Source organism: Urocampus carinirostris, chromosome 8, assembly GCF_059441175.1.
Source record: "Urocampus carinirostris isolate Australia breed hairy pipefish chromosome 8, RoL_Ucar_1.0, whole genome shotgun sequence".
NCBI classification, from domain to species: domain Eukaryota; kingdom Metazoa; phylum Chordata; class Actinopteri; order Syngnathiformes; family Syngnathidae; genus Urocampus; species Urocampus carinirostris.
The window spans coordinates 43,686,871-43,713,460 of NC_142356.1; the positions used below are offsets into that span (position 1 = coordinate 43,686,871).

The window sequence follows — 26,590 nt, forward strand, 5'->3', positions numbered from 1 at the left end:
TATATATATATATAAAACCCAGCAGGTTTACGAACTTGGTGACCTCTTACATTTGATCGGCAACAGCTAGCACTAGACATTTTTCAGCTATTCCCTGCAGTATAGGGGTGAATTTATCACCTCTTTCTAGGAGGTTATGTTTCCATTCACTTTATTTATTTGTTAGTGTGCATTTTTGTAACTCAAGTTTTTGATCCAATCTATAAACTTAATTAACTTGATTGTTTCAATGCATACAGTGCCGTGAAAAAGCATTTGCCCATTTCCTAAATTCTGTGTTTTTTATCACTCACAAAGGTTTTAGCTCATCAATCCAAGGAAATACAAAATGCAGTTTTGAAATTTGTATTTTATTTACAAAGGCGCGAAAAAAAATCAAAACCTATCAGACCCAGTGTGACAAAAGTAATTGCCCTCTGTACTTTTAGCGAGTTAGAGCAGCTTCGGCCGTGAGAAATCAAACATTCACGATAATTCATAATGAGTCTTTGTGAATGATATGGAGGAACTTTTCCCCACTCTTCTTTGCAAAATTTTTCAAATCTACCATATTAGAGGCTGTTTTAGTATGAACTCCCCGTTTAAGGTGACACCACAGCATCTCGATTGGATTTAAACCTGGACTTTGACTTGGCCACTCCAGAACCCTCTTTTTTTTTTGCCATTCGGAGGTGGACTTGCTGATGTGTTTCGGATCAAAACTGAACGCAGCTGGACTGTTTACACCATTGCTGGGAAAGTACTGATATTAAAGGATACATTTTAACATGATATAAGTACATGGAAATACTTCATTCAAATATGTGGATGGACATAAATACATTTATAACAACTAAATTATGTTTTTTTTTCTCTTTCAGTGGATACTTCCGACCACCACGATGATGTCAGTAGACGTGGCCAATCGCAACGGCCCCTCTGCCAAGCCTCCCACTTCGCTCAGCCTACTTTCCTCCCACAATCAACTCCTCTGCAGTGACGTCAAACAGGGCGCCTCCACTCCGCCCAAGTGTCGCAAAAAGTATGCTCTCACAAACATCCAAACTGCTATGGGCTTGGATGAGGCGTTGCTGCCCTTGGCCTCCTCATCTTCCTCCCCTTCACAACCGCCGACCCCCAACAATCCCAAACTGGCCAAGAACGGGGTCAACCAACTCCGCAAAGCTGGCCAGGATCACAATAAAAACCCCACTGAGGCAACGCATCTCGAGGGTTGTTCAGACAATCTAAACGTGAACACACCTGAGCCCGACTATCAATTTGAGGATGTCACGGACACGCGTCACAACAGTAACTCGGCCACCGATTCGGACCGAAAGTCCGAATCAGAAGTGGACTGTAATGCAGGCATTGAGCTCAAACTCAACGGAAACTCTCAAGAAGTGGTTTACGACTTGAACATTAAACAAGGCATCCACGTACAGTCCGACAAGGAGCTCAAGTCAGAAGTTGAGGATGAGGAGACAGCAGAGGAGCAGCAAGACCTTGAGAAGAAACCACTATTGTTTATAAAATGTGATTCTCCAGTGAAAGCAACTTCTACTTCAGAGATCATACCAGACTTCCTCTCAAAGGGCGCACCTGCACCTCCTCCACCTTTCCCACCTAGACCAGCCAGCCCGGAGGTAACAGCCTTGCTCTCGATGGCGTCCTGCTCTTCCTCATCATCGTCCTCCCCAGAGACGAAGAAAGACAGACGGACGGGACCGAAGACAGACTGCGCTCTGAACTGCATCCAGAATTTGAACCCGAGCGACGAAGAGCTGAGTTGGACCACTTTGTCCCAGGAGAGCAATTCCCCGGATCAGACCGGTAAAAGTACTCATTTTTTTTTTCATTTATTGTATAGATTTGCCCCAGATGGGTGCATATTTTGGAGTCAGAGAAAGACAGAGGTGATTGGATCCATAAAGATGGAAGGGGGGGGGGGGGGGCGGCTCTGTATACATTTTTGATGTTGCTACACATCTATTTAAAGGTGGTATCAATGACAAAATATTTTACTTGCTCACGCCATCATCTGGCTGAATAATTGCATAATTGCAGCCTCTGTAAAGCTCTTTATTACACATGAAAGTACTTGAAATTTTCTTTTTTTCGGGTTAGGGTTGGCTTTTGGACTGTATTTAAAACCGCCTTTTTCTTATATTCACTATTTTCATGCTGCAATTACAGAAAACCGCAAGCGAAGCATGAAAAAGTCTTCAAACCCGGCTTGTCAAGCCTACTGCGCTCCTTGATTAGAATGTGATGATTAAAGTAAGATAAAATCAAATAGGTGTTGTGGAAAACAAAATATAAAGGCTCTTTTAACTCAGTTGTGCATTAACACATAATTAATATGCATGAGGGTAAAAAAAAATAGAAAACACGAGATTTTAAAATACATCGAAATTTATCCAAAAATATATATATACGCAAAGTAAGGTGCACCTAAAAACCCCCCTTTTTTTTTAAAAAGTCGACCATGTACCTTATAATACAGTGCGCCTTATATGTGGATCAATATTGAGTAGCAGGGTCTCGCAACTAAGGCAGGGAGCCGGCGACCAGATTTTCCCCCGTAGGAGAAGTATTCCGCGGTGTATGCTGGGATATATATATATATATATATATATATATATATATACCGGCGTTTCAATTCCTAACCAATGTGTCAATCATCATTTGATTCGGTCTCTATTGGCTAAAGTTATTCGAAGGTAAAGGAGGCAGGTCCTTTTTAGCATCTACAGGCTTGTGGTAAAACAGTGTAAAACAGAGCCTGCAATTGGTCTAAAAATATGAAATCACAATTTAGGTTGCTCTACAGCCTGGAGAAAGCTTTTTTTATTTGTCTGTATTTGTAAACAGGAATTATGGGGCTAAACAGACAGCAAGCAACGTCCATCAATGCAGAGATACTTTTCGGCGTTTTTTCTTTTTCTTTTATTTGTCGGCATTATTGGGTGTTTTGGAGTGTGTGAATATTTTGTACGGTTGGATTTACTACACTCATGGCTTTAAGAGGACCATGGTTGTGTATTATTATTGAATGTGATGGCACAAGACGACTTTGGTGAGCTACCCCAGCCTTATATTTTCCCAGTATCTTGTTTCAGACTGATCTTGATGTTTCTGGGATGAGTCTATTTTTAAATTCAATTCAAAGTGTTTATTGTCATATGCACAGTCAAGAACCACGTTTCCTTGCACAATTAAATTTTTACTTTGCTGTCCACAGAGTTGCCACTGAAAAAGAAAATAGAAATTCAGAAATGGATGGCATTTCTTGAATCCCAAGAGTTTAACATTCCTAATTATATATGGAATGACACATTTGAGTGATCGGTGACATCGTACAGATACTGTGTCCGTACGTATCTGAGACACGTATTTGCTTCATTGCGAGCCGTCAGAATGTTTATCTATCTAACTTGGTCATATCCCTCAACAGGGGTGACCGACAGCAAGACAAACACATACAATAACAAAGATAATAAAAGGGTAAAAAAATAGCAAAAAAATGTTTGGACCATGGCCAACCCAATTGCCCAAACACCCAAACAAGTTAGGCACCTCGGCACCTAAGTCGGTCATGCTTTCGTCCCTCCAGATGAAATTGGACACCAGAAAACGGCCATATCACTCGGGTCAGGGTGACACAACAGACTCTTTTTGTTCAACAGCAAGGCCCGACAGCTTTTCACTGGTTTACCCCTGCCGCATCATACGGGTGCCCAGCCCATCCTTAAGAACGCGTCCACAATCCCACTATCCTTTCACAACACCTCTCCACTCCTTCCTATCACCAAAACAATGTAGGTGTGAATGAGCGAGCGAATCGTCTGTCCCTGTGTGCATAGCAACCAGTTCAGGGTGTCCCCTGCCCACTGCCCGAAGATACCTGGGATAGGCTCCAGCACCCCCGCGACCCTACTGAGGATAAGCGGTGCCAGGAAGCGCTCATTATAGGGTCGGAATGTTAAGGTTAATAAGTTTGACTGAACTATCTGCCTGTTTTTTTTGACGTTCCCACTGTCGGGCCTTATAGTCCGGTGCGCCTTCAATTGCAGAAACTACGGTAAATATGTTTTATTGTGTTTAAATTTTTTGTCCGTAACTTCAAAATATTTTACTTGCTGATGCCATCTTTTGGCAGAAATCATCATTGCAGCCTCTGTCATGCTCCTTTATTTGCACATACAACTACGTGAAATTCTTAGGTGCGCTCAAATAAATTCTTCCTTTTTCATCTTTTTTCCGGTTTGGTTTGGTATTCGGACTTTATTTGAAACGGTAATTTTATAAACCTTATCATTTTCACCCACCCATTCATTATCTGTACCGCTTATCCTCAGTAGGGTCGCGGGGGTGCTGGAGCCTATCCCAGCTATCTCCGGGAAGTGGGCAGGGGACACCCTGAACTGGTTGCGAGCCAGTTGCAGGGCACACAGGGACAGACAATTCACTCGCTCATTCACATCCAGGGACAACTTGGACCGGCCAATTAACGTAACATGCATGTTTTTGGAACGTGGGAGGAAACCGGAGTGCCCGAAGGAAACCCACGCAAGCACGGGGAGAACATGCAAACTCCACACAGGAGGTTTGATCTCGTGACCTGAACTGACCTGATCAGAACTGTGCCGCACATGCGCTAACCACTGCACCGCCATGCTGCTCTTATCATTTTCATTTTAGAAAAAAAGAAAACCTGAGAGCATGAAATTACTCTCAACCCTGATCTCCCCTCCCCCTGCCTCCTTGCCGCCAGTGTAATGCGCTACATGGCCTGAACACCAATGAGAAAGAAGAAAGCATATAGGCGGAGTGTAAAACAAAATATAAAGGCTGTTTGAACTCAGTTGAACATTGTTAACACATACTTAATCGAGAAAGTATCTACTTTTTGAGGTGACCTCAATCCACGCACCCCACCTTCAAAGTCAGGATGTTACCTACTTTTCTATGATAGCAGGTTTTGATGTGTTTCTTCAAATGTTTTCTGGTTGATAAATGGTAGTCATCAGGGGCGATTTTAGGTTCAGATCTTTGGGGGTGCTGAGAACCCAGAGTGTCTGACTTGTTAAAACACCTTGTTCCTTTCACTTAAACTGCAAAACCTGTAAAATCAATTATGATATAATTTTGATTACAGTAATACAGTGCATCCGGAAAGTATTCACAGCGCTTCACTTTTTCCACATTTTGTTATGTTAAACCCTCATTTCAAATTGTATTAATTTAATCTCTTATCTCAAAATTCTACACAAAATACTCCATTATGACAATGTGAAAAAGTTTTTTTTTTACTTTTTTTGAATTTATTAAAAATAGAAAACTAAGAAATCACATTTACATAAGTATTCACAGCCTTTGCCATGAAGCTCAAATTTGAGCTCAGGTGCATCTTTTTTTCCACTGATCATCCTTGAGATCTTTCTACAGCTTAATTGGAGTCCACCTGCAGTAAATTCAGTTGATTGGACATGATTTGGAAAGGCACACACCTGTCTATATAAGGTCCCACAGTTGAGTGTGCATGTCAGAGCACAAACACCAAGCATGAAGTCAAAAGAACTGTCTGTAGACCTGCGAGACAGGATTGTCTTGAGGCACAAATCTGGGGAAGGATACAGAAAAATTTCTGCTGCTTTGAGGGTCCCAATGAGCACAGTGGCCTCCATTATTCATAAATGGAAGACATTTGGAACCACCGGGACTCTTTCAAGAGCTGGCCGGCCTTCTAAACTGAGCGATCGGGGAAGAAGGGCCTTAGTCAGGGAGGTGACCAAGAACCCGATGGTCACTCTGTCAGGGCCCCAGCGTTCCTCTGCGGAGAGAGGAGAGCCTTCCAGAAGGACAACCATCTCTGCAGCAATCCACCAATCAGGCCTGTATGGTAGAGTGGCCAGACGAAAGCCACTACTTATTAAAAGGAACATGGAAGCCCGTCTGGAATTTGCTAAAAAGGACCTGAATGACTCTCAGACCATGAGAAACAAAATTCTCTGGTCTGATGAGACAAAGACTGAACTCTTGTTCAATCTTTGGTGTGAATGCCAGGCGCCTTGTTTGGAGGAAACCAGGCACCGCTCATCACCAGGCCAATACCATCCCTACAGTAAAGCATGGTGGTGGCAGCATCATGCTGTGGGGATGTTTTTCAGCAGCAGGAACTGGCAGACTAGTCAGGATAGAAGGAAAATGAACGGAGCAATATATAGAGATATCCTGGATGAAAACCTGCTCCAGAGCGCTCTTGACCTCAGGCTGCGGCGAAGGTTCATTTTTCAGCAGGACAACGGCCCAAAGCACACAGCCGAGATCTCAAAAGATTGGCTTCAGAACCACTTTAATGTCCTGGAGTGGCCCAGCCAGAGTCCAGACTTGAATCCGATCGAACATCTCTGGAGAGATCTGAAAATGGCTGTGCACAAATGTCTCCCATCCAACCTGATTGAGCTTGAGACTTATTGCGAAGAAGAATGGGCAAAACTGCCTAAAGATAGGTGTGCTAAACTTGTGGGGCCATATTCAAAAAGACTTAAGGCTGTATTTGCTGCCAAAGGTGGATCAACAAAGTATTAAGCAAAGGCTGTAAATACAGGGAGTGCAGAATTATTAGGCAAGTTGTATTTTTGAGGATTAATTTTATTATTGAACAAGAACCATGTTCTTAATGAACCCAAAAGTCTCATTAATATCAAAGCTGAACATTTTGGAAGTTGGAGTGGGGCTTTTTTAGTTTTAGCTATTTTAGGAGGATATCTGTGTGTGCAGGTGACTATTACTGTGCATAATTATTAGGCAACTTAACAAAAAACAAATGTATACCCATTTCAATTATTTATTTTCATCAGGGAAACCAATATAACAGCTCAACATTCACAAATATACATTTCTGACATTCAAAAACAAAACAAAAACAAATCAGTGACCAATATAGCCACCTTTCTTTGCAAGGACACTCAAAAGCCAGCCATCCATGGATTCTGTCAGTGCTTTGATCTGTTCACGATCAACATTGCGTGCAGCAGCAACCACAGCCTCCCAGACACTGTTCAGAGAGGTGTACTGTTTTCCCTCCTTGTAAATCTCACATTTGATGAGGGACCACAGGTTCTCTATGGGGTTCAGATCAGGTTAACAAGGAGGCCATGTCATTAGTTTTTCTTCTTTTAGACCCTTTCTTGCCAGCCACGCTGTGGAGTACTTGGATGCGTGTGATGGAGCGTTGTCCTGCATGAAAATCATGTTTTTCTTGAAGGATGCGGACTTCTTCCTGTACCACTGCTTGAAGAAGGTGTCTTCCAGAAACTGGCAGTAGGACTGGGAGTTGAGCTTGAGTCCATCCTCAACCCGAAAAGGCCCCACAAGCTCATCTTTGATGATACCAGCCCATACCAGTACCCCACCTCCACCTTGCTGGCGTCTGAGGCGGACTGGAGCTCTCTGCCCTTTACCGATCCAGCCACGGGCCCATCCATCTGGCCCATCAAGACTCACTCTCATTTCATCAGTCCATAAAACCTTAGAAAAATCCGTCTTGAGATTTTTCTTGGCCCGGTCTTGACGTTTCAGCTTGTGTGTCTTGTTCAGTGGTGGTCGTTTTTCAGCCTTTCTTACCTTGTCCATGTCTCTGAGTATTGCACACCTTGTGCTTTTGGGCACTCCAGTGATGTTGCAGCTCTGAAATATGGCAAAACTGGTGGCAAGTGGCATCTTGGCAGTTGTACGCTTGACTTTTCTCAGTTCACGGGCAGTTATTTTGCGCCTTGGTTTTTCTACACGCTTCTTGCGACCCTGTTGACTATTTTGAATATAACGCTTGATTGTTCGATGATCACGCTTCAGAAGCTTGGCAATTTTAAGAGTGCTGCATCCCTCTGCAAGATATCTCACTATTTTTGACTTTTCAGAGCCTGTCAAGTCCCTCTTCTGACCCATTTTGCCAAAGGAAAGGAAGTTGCCTAATAATTATGCACACCTGATATAGGGTGTTGATGTCATTAGACCACACCCCTTCTCATTACAGAGATGCACATCACCTGATATGCTTAATTGGTAGTAGGCTTTCGAGCCTATACAGCTTGGAGTAAGACAACATGCATAAAGAGGATGATGTGGTCAAAATACTCATTTGCCTAATAATTCTGCACTCCCTGTACTTATGTAAATGTGATTTCTTAGTTTTCTATTTTTAATAATTTCAAAAAAAGGAAAAAAAAAACTTTTTCACATTGTCATAATGGAGTATTTTGTGTAGAATTTTGAGATAAGAGATTAAATTAATACAATTTGGAATGAGGCTGTAACATTACCAAATGTTGAAAAAGTTAAGCGCTGTGAATACTTTCCGGATGCACTGTATATTGTGCTTAAGGTTTTTACATTTCGCGCATATTATTTTCAAGGTCCGTTCCTATTTATTCAGTGTCCTTTTTTTTAATGGAATTATGGTACTCTTGGGCTTCCATACTCTCACCATAATACACCGGAGCCTCCAAAGACTCCACTCCCTAGAGCGGAGCTTGGAATCAAATGGACTGAACCAGTTCAAGGCAATGGAGTATTTCCAACGACAAAGGACTTTACCGGCAAAAGTGGGGGTACAGGACCGGAACTGCTGAGGAGGAGATCTTGAGAGGAAAACTTGAGAGAAGGTCTTGGGGTGAAGAAAAATCTTTAAGTGAAGATTTGGGACTACCTTTAAGGAAGATGGCTTTAATCATGGGGCAAGGAGGGAACCAGACTGGAGATAGCGTTGCGGGTCTTGGAGTGGCGAAACTGAAACGAGGTAGAAATTGAAGGAGGAGGTTGTTGGACGCGAAGCTCGTCATTTTTGGTCAAGTCAAGTCATTTTTATTTGTATAGCCCTTAATCAGAAAGAGTCTCAAAGGGCTTCACAGGTTATTACACAGTTTAGGTTATTCATATGCTATAGAGTAGAAGTGAGATTTAAGCTTAGATTTAAACATTTCCACTGAGGTTGCAGATCGGATCTCAGGGGGAAGAGCATTCCACAACACCGGTGCCCGGATGGAGAACGCTCTCGAACCTGCGGAACACTTCTTGGCTCTTGGGATCACCAGAAGACCGGCGCACTCAGAACAAAGGCTTCGGGCCGCAACACAGGGGGAAATCAGATCTGAACGATATGAGGGGGAAAGTCCATGTATGATTTTGTATAATAATGAGAGAACCTTGAAATCACATCTTAGGCTAACTGGGAGCCAATGCAGGTTAGCCAAAATTTGGGTGATGTGATCGGACTTTTTTGTCCTAGTTAAAAGCCTCGCTGCGGCACTTTGTACCAGCTGAAGATTCTTGAGTCTGGTCATCCGAAGACTGGAGAGTAGTGCATTACACTAATCAAGACGGGAGGTAACAAACGCGTGAATTATAATCTCCGCATCCGACTGAGGCAGTATAGGACGAATTTTAGCAATGTTACGAAGATGGAAGAAAGCGGTTCTAGTAATTTTTCTTCACATGTGTTTTAAAGGACAGATCGGGGTCAAATGAACGTTTGGAGGCTTAGGTTGTTGGAGGCGAAGCTCGTCATTTCTGGTCAAGTCAAGTCATTTTTATTTGTATAGCCCTTCCTGGTGACTTAAAGTCTTTAGGAATCAAAACAGTTAAGCAAAGTAAGGTGAAAGCCCGCGGAATTTATTGCAGAGTTGGCTGATTGTCAAATTGAAAACACATCGGTAAAGGATAAGTAAAGGGGATTTGAAAATGCGGCAATACTGCCATGTTTTAGGGACAGAGGGAATGTAGGCACCAAACCATGATATAAATATGCAAAAAACAAATCCAGAAAGGAAAAAAAAAAAATCATGTCACTGTAAATAATACTGCATACAGTACTGTTCTGTCTTTAAGACAGTGATCTTTGAGCGCACCCTTGGGTTTCCATTTGGCTCATGCTCTTAAAAATCTGAGATCGTACTTGCTCGAGGGGGGCCAGAACAAGGAACTGATGGCACTTGTGCACCCGAGATCATTTATCCCTGGTCAACTATTGCTGCGAGCGGGAGCTGAAAGAGCAAAACTGGCTCATTTTGTTAGGTCTTTTAGTCTAAAATGAATTGCACTGTTGCAGCAAAATTCCATTATGCCCAAACTCATCTTGCTTGGGACCTACAGAAAGCAAATCTGTTGGCAGGCAAGCACTTCTGGTACGCCTAAAATAAAATGTCTGCTTTCAACCGTGATCCATTATCCCCAGTAAATTATTGTTGAGAGCAAGGGCTGGAAGAGGGTATTTTTTTGGGGGGTTGTAGCTGCTGAATCATGCCATCATGGCAATAAACTGCAATATTTTAGCCGCGATCGTTCCCCCCAGTACATTATTGCAGAGAGCAGATGCCAGGAGATCAGTGCTTGCAGCTGACAACACATTCCTTTTTAGCTCAAATATTACACACTGGGGCTTTCAACAAACACATTTAAACATCATCCTAGCTTTTCAATGATACAGAGGTTTGCCACAGTAACCACAAGAATCAGAGATTTTATCAATTATCGTCCCTTGCGGGCGATTAAGACATGTTTTGATTGTTGTTTCCGCCATTTCCCCTCGTCAGCTCATCTCACCCCTTTTGTTGTGTCCTTCCTCCCTCATCACTCTTGTCCTCCCCAAACTCCCCCCTCTCGTCCTCTCTTCGCTCCGTCTTGGGGTTGAGCATGTATGGCAACAGCTCCGTGTTTTCATGCCGTGCAAACCACAGCATGATGCTGGGGAAAGACTACATGCTTGCAATCGTCATTGTCAATTACGAGGGTAGGTGCGTTCATCCCTTTCCGAGTCAGAGAGTGAATGGTAAGTTTGATTGCCGCGGCAGTTTTCTGAATGGTCGCCATGTGTGTGTGCACGATTAACGCGCATCGATTCGATTAATCCCCTTTGACTGCTGTTTATTTTCTTCAGTTTGGCGACCTTCTCTTCCATTTGGCTGTGTGCATGCTGACTGTAGCTAATTTGGCTAAATAGAAAGGAATGAATGCTTACGACCAGGCTTGAAAGTGTGGTGCTACCCCTTGCGATTAAACCTAAGGGGTGGCGGTACAAACTTTGAAGCGCCGTGCAGCCTTGTGGTCAAGGCTGATGGAGCTTTCTGTCTCTGACACACACTTTCGCACTGCTCTCTCTCTGTCTCTCTCGGGTGTGTTTGCCACATCCACTTGTCTCCTCATATCACATCGGCGCCCCCTTCAGACACTGCTCTGATGCTCTGACCTATTTTTTTCTTGCTTTAGATATATAGATATAGCTAATGTATTCTGCTTAAAAATAATCAGAAACTAATAATTAATACATTTATGCCTAAACAAGTAATAAAACTAAACTGAAGCTAAACTACTTTACTCCTAGTTAACAGGACTGCACATTTTGAGCACGTCTTCTTGGTCAAGATACATTAACGAAATAAAGGTAAAAGCAAGCTTACCTTGACTGACTGTAGATTTTCACGTTTTTTTCTTCATGTCTAATCCACACACATAAAAAATTAAAATAAATCTTAATAGTATTTTGTGTTTTATCCACGCAACGATACACACTATACAGTGGGACCTCGCTACTTCGCGCTTCGACGTTCGCGGCTTCAGAGCTTCGCAGCCTGTAATAGTTTAAAAAAAAAAAAAACAATAAAAAAAATTATAATAATGAAAAATATTACATTAAAATTAGAAATTATGTTATTTTACAAAATTTGAAAACAAAATATTCAATTAGAATTAGTAATTGCATCATTTTACAAAATTTTAAAACACCAAGAAAGAAATGCACGTATACGCTAAGCGTCACGGCCATAATCGCAAGCTCATTGGCCAGCACTCACTGAATACTCGACTCCCCATTGGCCCATTCACTACAGTATGCCACGCATATCTGGTAGGTATACTGTACAGCACAATACAGTACGCTTCTCTCCATTACTGTAGCCTTTGTCTTTAAAGTTTTGTGAAGTCCTCGTGATGGCTCCTAAACGCTCTTCATCCCTTGGTGCAGCTTGTGAACCGAAGAAAAAGCGAATGATGCTAACACTTACCGAAAAAGTGATTTTATTGGACAAATTGAAAGCAGGAAATAGCTACGCGAGCTAGCCCGACAATATCCATTACGCCGCCTCCTGCAGCTTCTCCTGCATCGTCTGTGCCGTCATCCGAGGAGCAGTAAAGCTCTTCCTGCCCCTGTGCAGTCATTCATCGTTATTACCTCATCGTACTGCACAGGTCTTTTTATCAATTACGCTTAAAATAACTTATTGTAAGAGGTAAGTTAAATTTTGTTTGATTGTTTGATTGTTTAACAAGAATTTCTCTCTCTAACCGTATTCCATATGGTGTACTGTATTGTACTGTATACAGGGGGGTGTACTGCAAAGGTTTTTTTTTTTGAAGGGGCGTTGCTACTTTGCAGATTTTCCCTTTTTTGCGGGTGGTTTTGGTCCCCATTAACCGGGTCTAAAAAAAAAATTTTTTTTAATTTTATTTTTTTTATTTATTTAGCAGCTGAATCATGCCGTTATGGCCCATCCAGAATAAACTGCAATATTTGAGCCGTGATCATTATCCCCAGTACATTATTGCAGAGAGCAGATGCCATTTTTGTCATTTGTCTGCCTAAAATGAACTACACTGGTTTGTCAGCAAACCATTATAACCAGTGAATTAGTTGTAAAAGCGTATACCAAAAGAAGGTATTTGTGTCAAACGTGGCTGCTCTTTGTTATTTCCAGCTAAAACCCAAAGCGCCAGGGCGGCTGCGATCTATTTTCCCCAGTTGACTATTGCTAAGAGCAGTGTCTGAAATAACCCCGGGCGTGCATCTTTTACGGAAAACTTACAAATGTCTCCACCCGGGTGGCCAACCTTTTCAAGAAAAAACAAACAAAAAAACTTTTTTTCAAAATCAAACGCTTGCTTTATTCCAATTTCAAAATCTTCATTCGGTTTGGGAATTTCGGTTCGTCTGGCAATTTGCATCCTCGGCAGCCAATCAGAAGCTTGCATCGAATAACTCCGTGCTTCCGGACTCTCCCGAGCTTCATAAGGTCGCGCATTTGCATATCATTTACCAAATTAGACGCAAAGAGAACACAAGAATAATAGAGAAGTGGTTAGGAATCAACGCAAAACCTCAGCCACAGAAGAATGATTCAAAAGAAGCTAGCAAAATTTATGACGCTAAAAAACATAAACGTACATTAAAAGCATCGTGGAAAGAGAGAGTTCACGTGGCTTATAGCAGATGACGCAACACAAACATTGCATGAATGAAAATGAGTGAATATAGGTACATACTGATGGCAGATGTAAAACAGCAATGTCATATGTATATGCAATGAATATTCTAAGTAGATTTATAATAAACTTAATTTTAAAGTGTTGTTATGTTATATATTCCGATTATCAATCCTTAATACTTTGCAACAATGTTTTTGTTTTTTTTTGCGATAGGTTGTCGTATTGTGTTTCAAGTTGGGAAAAATGGGGCAGGCAACTTTTCAGAGGTGTCTGCCCTGGTGTCCTGTAAAATTTTTGTCATGAGTTTCAGACACTGCTAAGAGCAAGGGCTGGAAGACCGCAATTTTTTCAGCTTCTGTCTGCCGAAGCGTGCTTATATTATTGTTTATTTTTGCATTATTCAAATTTCTTACGCCAAATTTTAAGCCTTTTTAGCAAATAGAGATTGGTTCCAAATATCAGTTATCGGCCTCCCCCTCTTAATACTAATAATCGTTATCGGCCCTGAAAAAACTACCATAAATTCCGGACTATAAAGCGCACCTGATTATAAGCCGCACCCACCACATTTCAGGAGGAAAACCGATTTTGTACATACACAAGCCACACCTGTATATTGGCCGCATGCGCCCACATTGAAAAAAACGCAATACAAACACGAAATTAACCCATACCCAATACAGTCCAAAAACACAGCCGGCAAAATGAACGGAAAATGATACCGGTACTTAAGATTTAATGCAGACCTGCAGAGTCCGGGTGCCTGTTGAAAGTAATCCTAGGAAAAAAGTGTGTATTTCCAAAGATAAGGGTGGGAAAAATATATATACACTATTGTCCGCCGCGTCCACAAATACGTCTCACCTTTACTCTACTTCCCATCAGCCCGCATTTGCCCCGCCCCTTCTTTCTCATTTGCTCGTAGAAAACATATCAGAAAAACATATCTAAAATAAATACATTACAAAAATATACAGTTTCAAATACATATTATATATGGTTACACATATTTACAAAGAAAGACGGTACACCGAGAGAGTTTTCAAAGTTTTAATAATAATATTATAACTTTCATCCCAAACCGTGCCTGTGAAGGGTAGCAAAACGCTACTAGCATCACGCTCGCAACACAGTAGACAGCTCTGTTAATAAAACATACCTTACCAATAATAATAAGCACGGTAAACCGTCCTGATCTTCCTCCTTATAACTGACGTCGTCAAAGTCGTCTTTCTTCAGTTTGGGAAAGAGACTCTGTCATCTAGACGTCGTCCCACGCTCCCTAGTTCCAAAACACAATAGCATCACGCTCTGTTTCAGGTGGATTGGCCGGTCCAAATTGTCCCTAGCTCTGTTTCCTTCTATATCGGACTGCTCGATTGCGTTTAGCTTAAAAGTTGCGTCATGTGCCTTTCTTGTTGCAAATTGCATGATGAGGATATGTCTACGCTAATTTAGTTTATGCACAAGCTGAGAAGTTGCAGTCTAAATCTTACCTTTTGTACTCGAGCGCCGCTGGCGGCCGTTAGAGAAATTACATAAACTGGCCGCATCACTGAATAAGCCGCAGGGTTGAAAGTTTGGGAAAAAAAGTAGCGGCTTATAGTCCGGAATTTACGGTATAGCAGTCAATCCTTAATGTTGTATTTTCAAGGTCATTAAAATGCTTGAATTCTAGGTGAAGCTCTTGAAAACACTTGAAATTGTTGGCATTGCCATGTTTCTTGGCAGTCTGACTGTATAGACCACGCAAACATTTTTAATGTTTTTATTTAAAGTGTGTGAAAATGACGGCTACACACCTGCTCTGGTGGCTTTCCAGTATATGTTGTCATGTGAAGTGTCACCGCCCCCTACTGTTCGCCCCCCAAGGGGACAGCTTCATTTAGAAAACCGGATCTTATGGCTCACTTTTCGGCTTTCAAAAAACCCCAAAAAAATCTGAGGAGCAGTTTGATGATTTATTATCAATAATAATAAAACTTTACAAACCAAACTACTTGTAATTTCATATTTTTGCAGGACCCCGGAAAAACACATGAATTATAAATTAAAATATTCACAGATCTACAAAAACTGTAACAAATACAATACTTTTTAAGCTTTTTACACACTGAACAAATTTAAAGTCGAACAACAACACAAAATCCCTGAAAATGAAAAACAATAAAATAAAGATTTAAAATATTATTTCTTCAGTGCTATAAATAAATGATCAAATGCAAAAAAAAATTAACTGTTTAAAATTTTAGACACAGATCGTCTGAAAAAGCACGCAAAAAAAAAAAAAATAATAATTAAAGCAAAAAAGTAAAAGATCAGTAGTCTAAGATTGAAAGATTGAATGCACTTTGCTTTGGAGCAATCAATATAATTAAAATGTGGCTATGTTTGGCTTATTTTTCTGCTCTCTATACACACAATACTTTCTTTTTTGTCTTCCGTATCAAACTCAATTATTAAGCCACATTTATAGAGCCATTTCAGTGTTTGTCAACAAGTGTGACATAGCCAAATTAGGTGTGCATTGTTGAAGCAGTATGGCAGAATTCTTGTTATCTTTATAGCAGCCCATTTACACATACTGTAGGTCAAAATTGCAAGTATGTACTAGCAGCAAGATAGCAACTTTATCTTTGTCATCAAAGACAACAACAAAAATGTTCTTTTGTTCGGCGTTGGATTCCTTACTTTGAAGGTACTGGAAACATTGAAAAATTGGCCTATTAAGTGCTTGGAAAATACTTGAATTTGGCCATCAAAAAGGTGTACGAACCTTGAATTCAACACAAGACTCTTTTCACGAAGGAGCACAAGTCAAGGATTGTGTTTTTTGCGGCCTGGATAGCTCGCATGTCTCTTGGAGCGCCATTTAGTTTCCATTAGGCCTACGCTTGTAAAAATCTGAGAGCGGACTTGTACGAGAGGGCCTGGACCAAGAACATACGGCGAGACTGCGAGCGGTGAATAATTTAGGATGACAGAGATCCTGGGATGCGCTCTTGTCAGTCATGGTTGTCCTTGGTTTTATTGAAAAGCGTAGAGGCCTCCCAAGGGTCCTTCTTATCAATGTTGAAGTTACATGCAGACCTTTGTGGCTGCTATTTTGGTAGACCTTGCGATGGCTTACTCACCTGCGTGCATGTCCACAACATTAAAGATGGCCTAAAAGGAGGTGCAAAACATGACGCTGCATCAGGCCCGCCAGGAGTTTGAAGTAGGACTGCGACAAAGCTGAGAGAAGTGCAAGGGAAAATTGCACCGTTGTTTTAAATATGTCCGATGGACGGCGCAAAGCCAGGTGCCACTGAAAAAGCAACTGGAGCTGTATTTTTTTTTCTTTCTTTCTTTTTTTTCATTTTTCTTTCTTCTCTCTCCATTCTCCTCTCCTCTCTCTCTCTGTGTCTTTGTTCTGTTTTCTCCCTGTTTTACCCTTTTCTTCAGTCTTTTTTTTATCTCTTTCTCTCTTCTTCCCATTTTATTTCTCTATCTTTTCTTTTTCTCTTTCTCCCTTCTCTCTCTCTCTTTGTGTCTTTTTCTCTCTTCCACCTTTTTTCTTATTCTGACTTTTGTCAGAGATTGACATTATTAAGACTATTTAGTGGCTATATTTGCACAGATAAAATACATGTATATAGTTTAATTCTAGGCAGCACGGCGGCGCAGTGGTTAGCGCTTGTGCGGCACAGTTTATGTCATGGGAACCTGTCGTGGGTTCAAATCCAGCTCCAGACTTCCTGTGCGGAGTTTGTATGTTCTCCCCGTGCTAGCGTGGGTTTCCTCCGGGCACTCCGGTTTCCTCCCACATTCCAAAAACATGCATTTCAGGTGAATTGGCCGGTCCAAATTGTCCCTAGGTGTGAATGAGCGAGTGAGTTGTCTGTCCCTGTGTGCCCTGCGATTGGCTGGCAACCAGTTCAGGGTGTCCCCTGCCCACTGCCCGATGATTGCTGGGATAGGCTCCAGCACCCCCGCGACCCTACTAAGGAAAAGCGGTGTAGCTAATGAGATGAGATGAGATGAGTTTAATTCTACATGCTGGTGGCAGACAAGAACTTGCGTCCTTTCTGGATGGAGTCCAAACCGAGAGAGGGAGTGGTTTATTTTGCGTCAGAGAAATCAGTACACACAAGAACATGACTTCAAAATAAAAGAATACAAGATTGATAAACGTACAAGAGATATAATTACACTCATTGTTGAAACGTTACTTTATGCGTGTGTGTGTATGAGAAACAATGTTTTTATATTTAGTAATATAAAAACAAGCTAATTACCTTGAGACAGAAATTCAAGAGATTTTCATTGAAAACCTGACATTTTCCCCCCTGTTGTTAATCTCGAAGAACTTTAAAAAATAGATTGGTAATTACACGGAAAGGCAAAAAAAAAAAAAAAAGGAAAAAACTTTCTCTCCTCCAAGGAATGTCTCTTGCTGGAAAAACAGGATAAAACAAAAACGGACAAAAACATACAAAAATTGGACAACTAAAACGAACAAAAACAAAAAGGTGAAAAAGTTCAAAAGTGAAGAAAAATCTCCAGTTAAGCAATCGTTAACTCTATGGTCATTGATGGAGACCGCGAGAATTAAGATAAACAGAATGAAAAGATCCCCAAAATCCTTTTCGAAACTGTAGCATCACTAGTTAGGCAAGAGGTTAGAATGCACGGTGCCAATTTATCAAAAAATTGTATGCATAAACAAACCTCCAAAACCCTTTTTCATTAAGAAAAATATTGAATTTTAAATTCTAGCAAATATGACAACCGGCATCAATAAGATGTGTGGATGTCTTACTATAGGAATAAAACCCAAAATCAAAACATTATAATATCGCCTGTTACCCTGATTGTTCCTTCATTAAGTTTGAGACCTAATGTTGAAACACATCAGAAAAACCTTGATAAGATGTATTTTCTTGTCATAATACGTTCATTCTATGATCTGATTCATGTGAAAAAAACCCTTTTTTCTCTTATGTTAGCTCAATTGTCAAGTTTTTTGACCTAGTAAGTATTTGTTAGAGAATAAACAAAAAATTCAATCAAAGAATCAATCAATTAATCAGTGTTAATTTTGATTAACCCAGTAACTATGTTTATAGTTGTGGGGTCCGATGTGTAAGTATGTGAGACTTGTGAAATATCTGGTTATTATCAATGAAATTGTGTGATGTGTGGTAGCTGATACCAATGTAGCAAAGCAGTCTGCAAAGTCCAAAGTTTTCAACAAAACAATAGCAGAAATTGAACCAAACTCCTTTCTTCCCACCGTTTTTGGAGTCTTATTTTGGTACTTTTATGACCACCATTTGCCTAGATATACTTGTGGAGTCCGATACCTATTCTTTCGGGAGACTAGATTAGGGCATTATTGGCGGCTTTGATGCCGTTTTTCATGAGCATGGCAACCGTTAAGATCCCCACGTCCCCTGGCGTGATGTTGGAAATTCGTGTGGCAGCTGAGATGACAACGGCCTCGATGCGGACGTGTGTAGGAGACACAGCTGATGGCGAAAGGACTGACTGAACTACGTCTCTGGTCAGCAGGGGTCACTATCTCCTGTGTGGATGAGAGAAGCATAAATGAATACCATAGAACTGAATATTCAGGGAAAGCTATAGATAAAAAAAGAATAGAGGGACTTAAAAAATTTTTTTTTTAATAGTTTATGCTATCCCTATACTTTCCCCCCTGTTGAGACACCTTTTGTGGCTCTAAAAAAACCTAATTCATTTATAGATTCATATATTTTCTTAAGTTGTCTTTATATTTATTATAAGTGAAAATCAAAATCCCCACTATAAGTTGCCATATCCATCTTGAGCATTATATCCCAAAACTCCAACTTGAAGATAAACAATTTATTTTTCAAATTGTTAGTTCAAAATTTCAAATTTTGCTTTTTCACTAAATCCAGTCACTTAATCAGTTTAACCATTATCTTGTCAGAATCATTCACCCTCATTTGAATGATTGCGTGTTTTCTCTTTTGTGGATTGGTCATTTTATTTTGATTATGTTTTCCCAATTGTGGATTGGTCATATTCGAAAAAAAATTGTATGCACTTCTTATTTGCATTTTCTTTTGATTTTTAATCTGTTATCTTGCTGTTGGCCATTCCTCTCTAGGCAGATGACCAGGGTAGTTTGTTAAATTATCAATTTAGCTCAAGAAAACACGTTTTTATTGTTATGATTCACTCTTTGTTTTGCTTTTTGTAAAAATCATAACCGATGTATTATCTTTTCAGTAAGTACATTTGTTCAAAATAACAGTATTTTGCAATAGAAAGCAGGTAATTCACGCTCAAAGTGAATGATTTTGCCAAAAATGAAAAATACCATCCAAAAATGTTCTCAATGTGGGCGATAATCTAATGGTGAATGGTTATTCTAATTGTTTATTGTTAATTTGACAAACATTGTAATTTTGTTATATTACAACATTTCTTTTGTGTAATATTTTTCTATCCGTCTAAATTTCGTAATTTGGATCTCAAAAAACAGGTATATGGAGAGCTTATTCAGAAGACAAGTTTTCATCAATTGCGGACAAAACTAGGTTTTAACTTTTATTTTACTGAATGTCTCAATACTTCCCCCCTGAGTTAAAACCCAAATTCACTATTTATAAATACGAGTGAAATAAAACAGCATTTATACATTTGCAAGATTAATTTATCAATCTTCCTCGCATACATTTACACTTTGTATTAACAAGACTCTATATAACTTCAAGCAGACGTATTCTTGAATGTTGTTGTGTTTCAGTCTTTGATTTGCGTATTCCACATTACATTCACCATTTGAATGTTGCTTTTGGCCCATCAAAATTACTTTTTCGAAATGTGTCCATGTCAAACACGAAATAACTTTATTGTCTTTGGTTTTAGTTCCAATGGCTGACAACGAGTGCAGGAATCTCCTGTTAGCTGTCTGAAAAGCAGCTGGGATGTGCTCCATCACCCCCGTGATCTCGTTGTTGATGAGCGCAGCTGGGATGTGCTCCGTCACCCCATTGGCCTATCTGCTGATAAGCGGCGCAGACAATAGATGAAAAATTGTCTGACATTGACAGCAAACAACAATTAGTCTATGTCCTCTTTTTGACAGGATGATATGCCCTCTTTTTGACAGGATGATATGTCCTTTGGAGAGTGCATTGACTTTCAAAAAGAAAAGAAAGAGTCTTTTGTGGAATTCAGTGGCACTTAAGAGTCTCGTTAATTTTATTGTGCTTACGTACTGGGATGTTCTAGCAAATTAGCCGGATTATTCAATGTCTTAAATTTTCTCTAAATTTAAGTACTAGTAGACATTATCTTAGTTTAATCAATTTCTATCCATTTATTTCCCGTGCAATTATTTTCAAATTAGCATGATATGTCTCGAAATCAACTAATCCGTTATTTTTATTTCCAATGACCCTCTTCAAGATTGATCAATCTGTTTCTCATTGTCTTCTAAAAAAAGTCTTCCATAGACACTGTTTCCTTTTAACTTTACCAAACCATAAGTCAGTATTTGTTACACATTTGTTTTATCATTTGTCAATCGTAACACTCATTCTAAACAAAATTCAGTGTGGAATCAATTGTCCTCCCAGAGGATCCAGTCCTTTGGGCTAAACTTGTCAAAGTTCCAAACCCTCACACTATCTAAACATCAAAAATCTCAAGATCTAAAAAATGCCAAATCGAACTTAATGTCAAAACTTTCTAATTGCATTTTCCTCTTTGTAATCATAATCAATCTTTTCTTATTGATTCAATATAAAGCAATGCATACTTGTCACCTATAAATTATCTTCTTGACTCGTATTTATTATTATCATAATCTTTATTCCGCACAACAATCTTTGTTTCTACGCAATAGTCTTGGTTTCTATGCAATAGTCTTCGTTCCATGCAACCCTTCGTGATTCCTTGTGATTAAGGCTATACAAATCAACATGATCTGGTCCGACTATTAATACTTGTTTCTTTTTTCTTTTCTGTTTAAAAGAAACATTTCATTCAGTGACTGAAATAGCTTCAGCTACATTATTAATGATTTCTAGTCTCGAATTTTCTTTTCTGTGTTAATTTGTCGTCATTTTCAAATTTCTTTCAAAATTTTGATTATTTGAAATCGTTCAAATGACCTGCATTATTTTATTGCGAGTAATCTATTATTGAATATGAGAACAACTAAGGAAATAATCTTTTTACGTATTACGCCTCTTTTGAATTTGTCCATTTACGAACGAGAAGATGGACACTAAAATTATGGACGGTCTTCTTTGCTTTACTCGTCCTTGCTTTATCAGGAGCAAAACTACACGTCTTAAAGTTATTACCCTTTTGCTATTCGCATATTCAACGAGAAATTATTAGTTTGGTTACTCAAATATTCTTTCTTTTTAAACTATTCTGTATAATTATCTTGTATTATACACTCAGTGTTTTCATTTCCCCACGTACCTGTGTCCTAGACGCATCATGTATGCTGGGGACGCAACTTTTGTTCCCTTTAAATTGGCATTATCATTTAGTTACTCTTTAACAAAGATTTAACGCATTACAAGCCTTATCGTTATTTTGGTTTTGCTGTATGAGTTTTTATTTTTCTGCACGCCGATCTTAGCTAATGAGATCTCGTCGCTTCGAGATTACGTCATTGTTGGTGGTAATTGTTGTCGAGCGAAGGTTAAGTCAGTCTTTTTATTAGACAAGCGGCTTTTTTTTCCCTTGTTCAATTCATCAAAGAGAGCTTGCTTTTAAACGGCTTATTTGCTTTGATGATTGATATCACGAATTATGTTGTACTAAAATGTTAAGGAAAGAAGAAAGTACAGAAAGTTGAAAAATGGAAAAAGACAAGCCTGTGGTCATTCGGCATTACCATCAACAATTAAATGCAGAAAATAAATTAATAATTCGATGATCAAAACTGAATGAATACGCAGATATCGACTATATTTGTCACCGATTCATAACTTCAATCTTTGTATCACTAAATTTTAGGGGTTCATAGTTCTCTGCCTAGATCTATAAATCTTTTAGCAAGCTAGTACACGGAATTCAAAATCCCTTAGGGGCAAAATAAACTCCGTACACTAAAATATATATTAATCTATTCTTTTACATCTATCATATTATCATTATTGATAGTTCAGTTTTAAAAAATTTTATACATATATATATGTATATATATATATGTATGTACATATGTATGTAGCACGGCGGCGCAGTGGCCAGCACGTGTGCGGCAGTACTAAGGACCTGGGAACCTCCTGTGTGTGTGTGTTTAAATCCAGTGGCTTCCTGTGCGGAGCCTGCATGTTCTCCCCGTGCTTACGTTGGTTTCCTCCGGCTATCCGGTTTACTCCCACAATCCAAAAACATGCATTTCAGGTGGACTGGCTGGTCCAAATTGTCCCTAAGTGTGAATGAGCTAGTGAATTGTCTATCTTTGTGTGCCCTGCAATTGGCTGTTAACCAGTTCAGGGTGTCCTCCAAACGCTGCTCGATGATCGCTGTGATGGACTCCAGCATTCCTGCTACTCCACTGAGGACAAGCGGTGCAGCTGATGAGATGAGGTTTACCTATCATGCTTATGGTTCATACCGGCCTCATATGAACACAAAACATTTTCTGGTTCTCACCTGTAACGCCCTTAGTATTGACATATTCCTCTAATATCATCAAAATTGTTTTTTCACTTACCATTGTTCATCCCATGTAATATCTTCATCATCGTTATTAGTGCTACCTTTCTTCACCGTTTCCTCCTTGGTGAGCCATGGGGCGTGTTTGAGTCCAAATGAGAAAAGAACCAAATTTCTAAAACTTATAAAACACAGTTAGTACAACACTTTTACTGTAAAATCAAACTTTACCTTAGTTCCTTTGTAGTGTTTTCACGATGGTTCCCTAATTATATTACTGTAGTCTATAATATTTCTTATTGTGGCAACAAAATAATGTAGTGTTTGTATAGTATTACTATAGTATTTTTGAAGTCGAATTTATATTATTGTAATACTTTGCTATCTCATTTCTTGTTCTAAAGCAAAACAATATGTTATGTCTATGTTCATTTGCCTTCAATTAGATTTTCATCCTTTAAATAATTCTCTTTTATTTTTATAGCTTATCTATAAAAATACTGTCACATGTTTTGCACAATGCTGATAACTTTTTTCTCACTACGGTGACTATTTTTCACCAAATGCATATTACACAAACCCCAACTGTATGTAACATATACCAGCTCAGTAGCCTAGATGGTAAGGCGCCCGCTTTGAGACTGGGAGGTCGGTGGTTCGCGCCCCGGCCGAGTCATTCCTAAGACTTAAAAAGTGGTCGTCGGCGCCCTCTGTTGGCTGCGGCTGCATCGGCTCGCTACAACGGGTCAGGTGCAATCGACATTTCGTTCTGTGTACATTGTTACACAGAATGACAATACAAGGAAATTATTATTATTATTATCTTACATGCAAATATTTTTGTGTGAATATTGTATTAATTATAACTGTAACCTTTACTTCTCTGTTCCTTTATCTCACTTTGAAGATAGAGTGTTATGCCAAATTTCATTGTCAGTCACAATGTGTTAACCCATTTTGTAACTATTTCAGTAAAGGTATATTCTATTCTATTATAAATGGTCTGCATTTATACAGTGTTTTTCAAGACCATGAGTAACTCCAAAAACATCACATATTGTGTTGTTTTTCACTTTTTTTCGCAAGTTTTCCATACCCAATTATTTTATTTAAGTAACTTTTCCCTTTTACATTCTTCTACTAACTCTCATCTTTCTGCATTTGTAACTTTCCTACCTGCTTTGCCAACAATTCATTCTCAACATAACATTTTTTCCTTCTGCACTCTCTAACACTAGCTTTTTAGCTTACCAGTTTAATGGGAAATTGACGTATAACCAACTCACTTAATTTTAGCTTTTTTTTTTCTCTTCAAACCAATTAAATGTACTATTTTAGCTTCACCTATTTAATGTGAAAATGACATGTATTGATCTACAACGAGTCATTCTATTCATTTGTATTCCACTCAAAATAAATTATTATTTGGTCTTTTTCAATATTTTTGTACAAAAATGCTTTTCTCTCAAATCAATCTCTTTCAATTCACTCAATTGGATTTTTCCTTGTCTTTACAGTCCTTAATTTTCCAATTTTGAACTGAAAACCAGAATATTCTATCTTTATTTTTGTTATTGTATCTTTTCCAAGTGTTATTCTGGCATTAACTTCATTTAACACATCTAAAATAACTCAAACATAAGTTTCTAAACTTTCCACTCCTGAATTTATCGTTTTCCAATTGAAAAAACAAAAACAATTTGGGACCGAAAAAATATTTTTGGGGGAACCCAATAGGCCCGCGGCCATTATTTTGCACACATTTAGCTTGAAGCGCCGATTTTCCAAAAAACGAACATTTTCGATTCCTTACGAGATGTGCTCTCGGTTCCACCCAAAAACAACATATTTTAAACGGTTTTACTCTTACTGCTCAGGACTTAATGGTCTTCTTTACTAAGAAGATTCAATGCATACAGGAAGAAATTGCTAAAGAAATTATTAATACCACACTTATTAAAAGTCTTTTTGGCGTCCTTGGACATACAGTTCTATAAATTATAAACATATCACTCTCCTCAGGTGTACTCTCAGATCGTAGGCTTCGGACCGGGACATAGGGGCAGATCAGATCTGAAAGATAAGATGGAGCAAGTCCATGTATGATTTTGTACAATACTAAGAGAACCTTGAAGTCACATCTTTGGCTAACTGGGAGCCAGTGCAGGTTAGCCAAAATCGGTGTTATGTGATCGTACTTTTTTGTCCTAGTTAAAAGCCTCGCTGCGGCATTTTGTACTAGCTGAAGAGACTTGATTCTGGACTTCGGGAGACCGGAGAGTAGTGCATTACAGTAATCGAGACGGGAGGTAACAAATGCATGAATTATAGTTTCCGCATCAGACTGAGACAGTATTGAACGGATTTTGGCAATGTTACGAAGATGGAAGAAAGCGGTTCTAGTAATTTTCTTTACATGCATCTCAAAGGTTAGATCAGGGTCAAATATGACACCTACATTTTTAACTGAGTCACTCTGTGTGATGTGACATTTGTCAATGTTCACAGCAGTTTTTGAGAATAAGTCACGGCATTTAGATGGACCAATGACTAACATTTCGGTCTTTTCAGAGTTAAGACGCAAGAAATTGAGTGACATCCACTCTTTTATCTCAGTGAGGCAGGCCTCCAAATTTCCACAGTTTAGTGTGGAAAATTCCTCCAACGGAAGATAGAGTTGAGTGTCGTCTGCGTAGCAGTGGAAGCTGATATTGTACTTGCGAATAATGTCACCTAATGGAAGCATGTAAATGTTGAAAAGAAGGGGGCCAAGCACTGAACCCTGCTGAACACCGCAGGTAACATTAAAGGGCTCAGATGTCATTTCACCATATTTAACACAGTGCGTCCTATCTGAGAGGTAGGATCTGAACCACGAGAGGACGGTTCCTGAGAGACCAATCCATTTTTCCAACAGTTCTAGTAGGATATTGTGGTGCACTGTGTCAAAAGCAGCACTAAGATCCAGCAGCAGCAAAAGTGATGAAGCGCCAGAATCCATTGACATTAGGAGATCATTTGTTACCTTGATCAGAACTGTCTCAGTAGAGTGGTTAGCCCTGAATCCTGATTGCATGGATTCAAAAAGGTTATTCTCGGATATGAAAGCATTCAGCTGCTGTGCCACTACTTTTTCGAGTACTTTAGAGAGGAAAGGTAGGTTTGACACAGGTCTGTAATTACTTAATATTTCAGGATCAAGGTTGGGTCGTTTCAGTGTGGGTTTAATAACGGCGGACTTAAAAGCTGCTGGAACTACACCTGAGGAGAGTGATATGTTTATAATATTTAGAACTGAAGTGATATGTTTATAATATTTAGAACTGAAGGTCCGAAGCCTACGATCTGAGAGTGCCGGTCTTCTGGTGATCCCGAGAGCAAAGAAGTGTCCTGCTGGTTCGAGAGCGTTCTCCATTCGGGCACCGGTGCTGTGGAATGCTCTTCCCCCTGAGATCCGATCTGCAACCTCAGTGGAAATGTTTAAATCTAAACTTAAAACTCACTTCTACTCCATTGCATATGAATAATAACCTACTCTTCTTGTCGGCTGAAAAATAGTCTGTGTAACATAGTGTACTAATCTGTGAAGCCCTTAGAGACTTATTGTGATTAAGGGCTATACAAATAAAAATGACTTGACTTGACTTGACTTAAAAAAAAAAAAGGTTTCTCCCGTTTCAATATGCACTTCATT

At 39.4% G+C, this 26,590-nt stretch overlaps 1 protein-coding gene across 3 annotated transcripts in view; it reads left to right on the forward strand.

The window, feature by feature from the left end:
- The window catches only part of LOC148361961 (amyloid beta precursor protein binding family B member 2-like), a 199,470-nt gene that overhangs the window by 68,965 nt on the left and 103,915 nt on the right, over positions 1-26,590 (forward strand). For all 3 annotated transcript variants that reach the window (XR_015851176.1, XM_088342828.1, XM_088342827.1), the window contains exon 2: positions 861-1,812. Coding sequence is in view for 2 of the 3 variants with exons in the window: in XM_088342828.1 (XP_088198954.1) it covers positions 882-1,812 (931 nt within the window). In the remaining variant the exon portion in view is untranslated. The remainder of the gene's footprint in view (positions 1-860; positions 1,813-26,590) is intronic.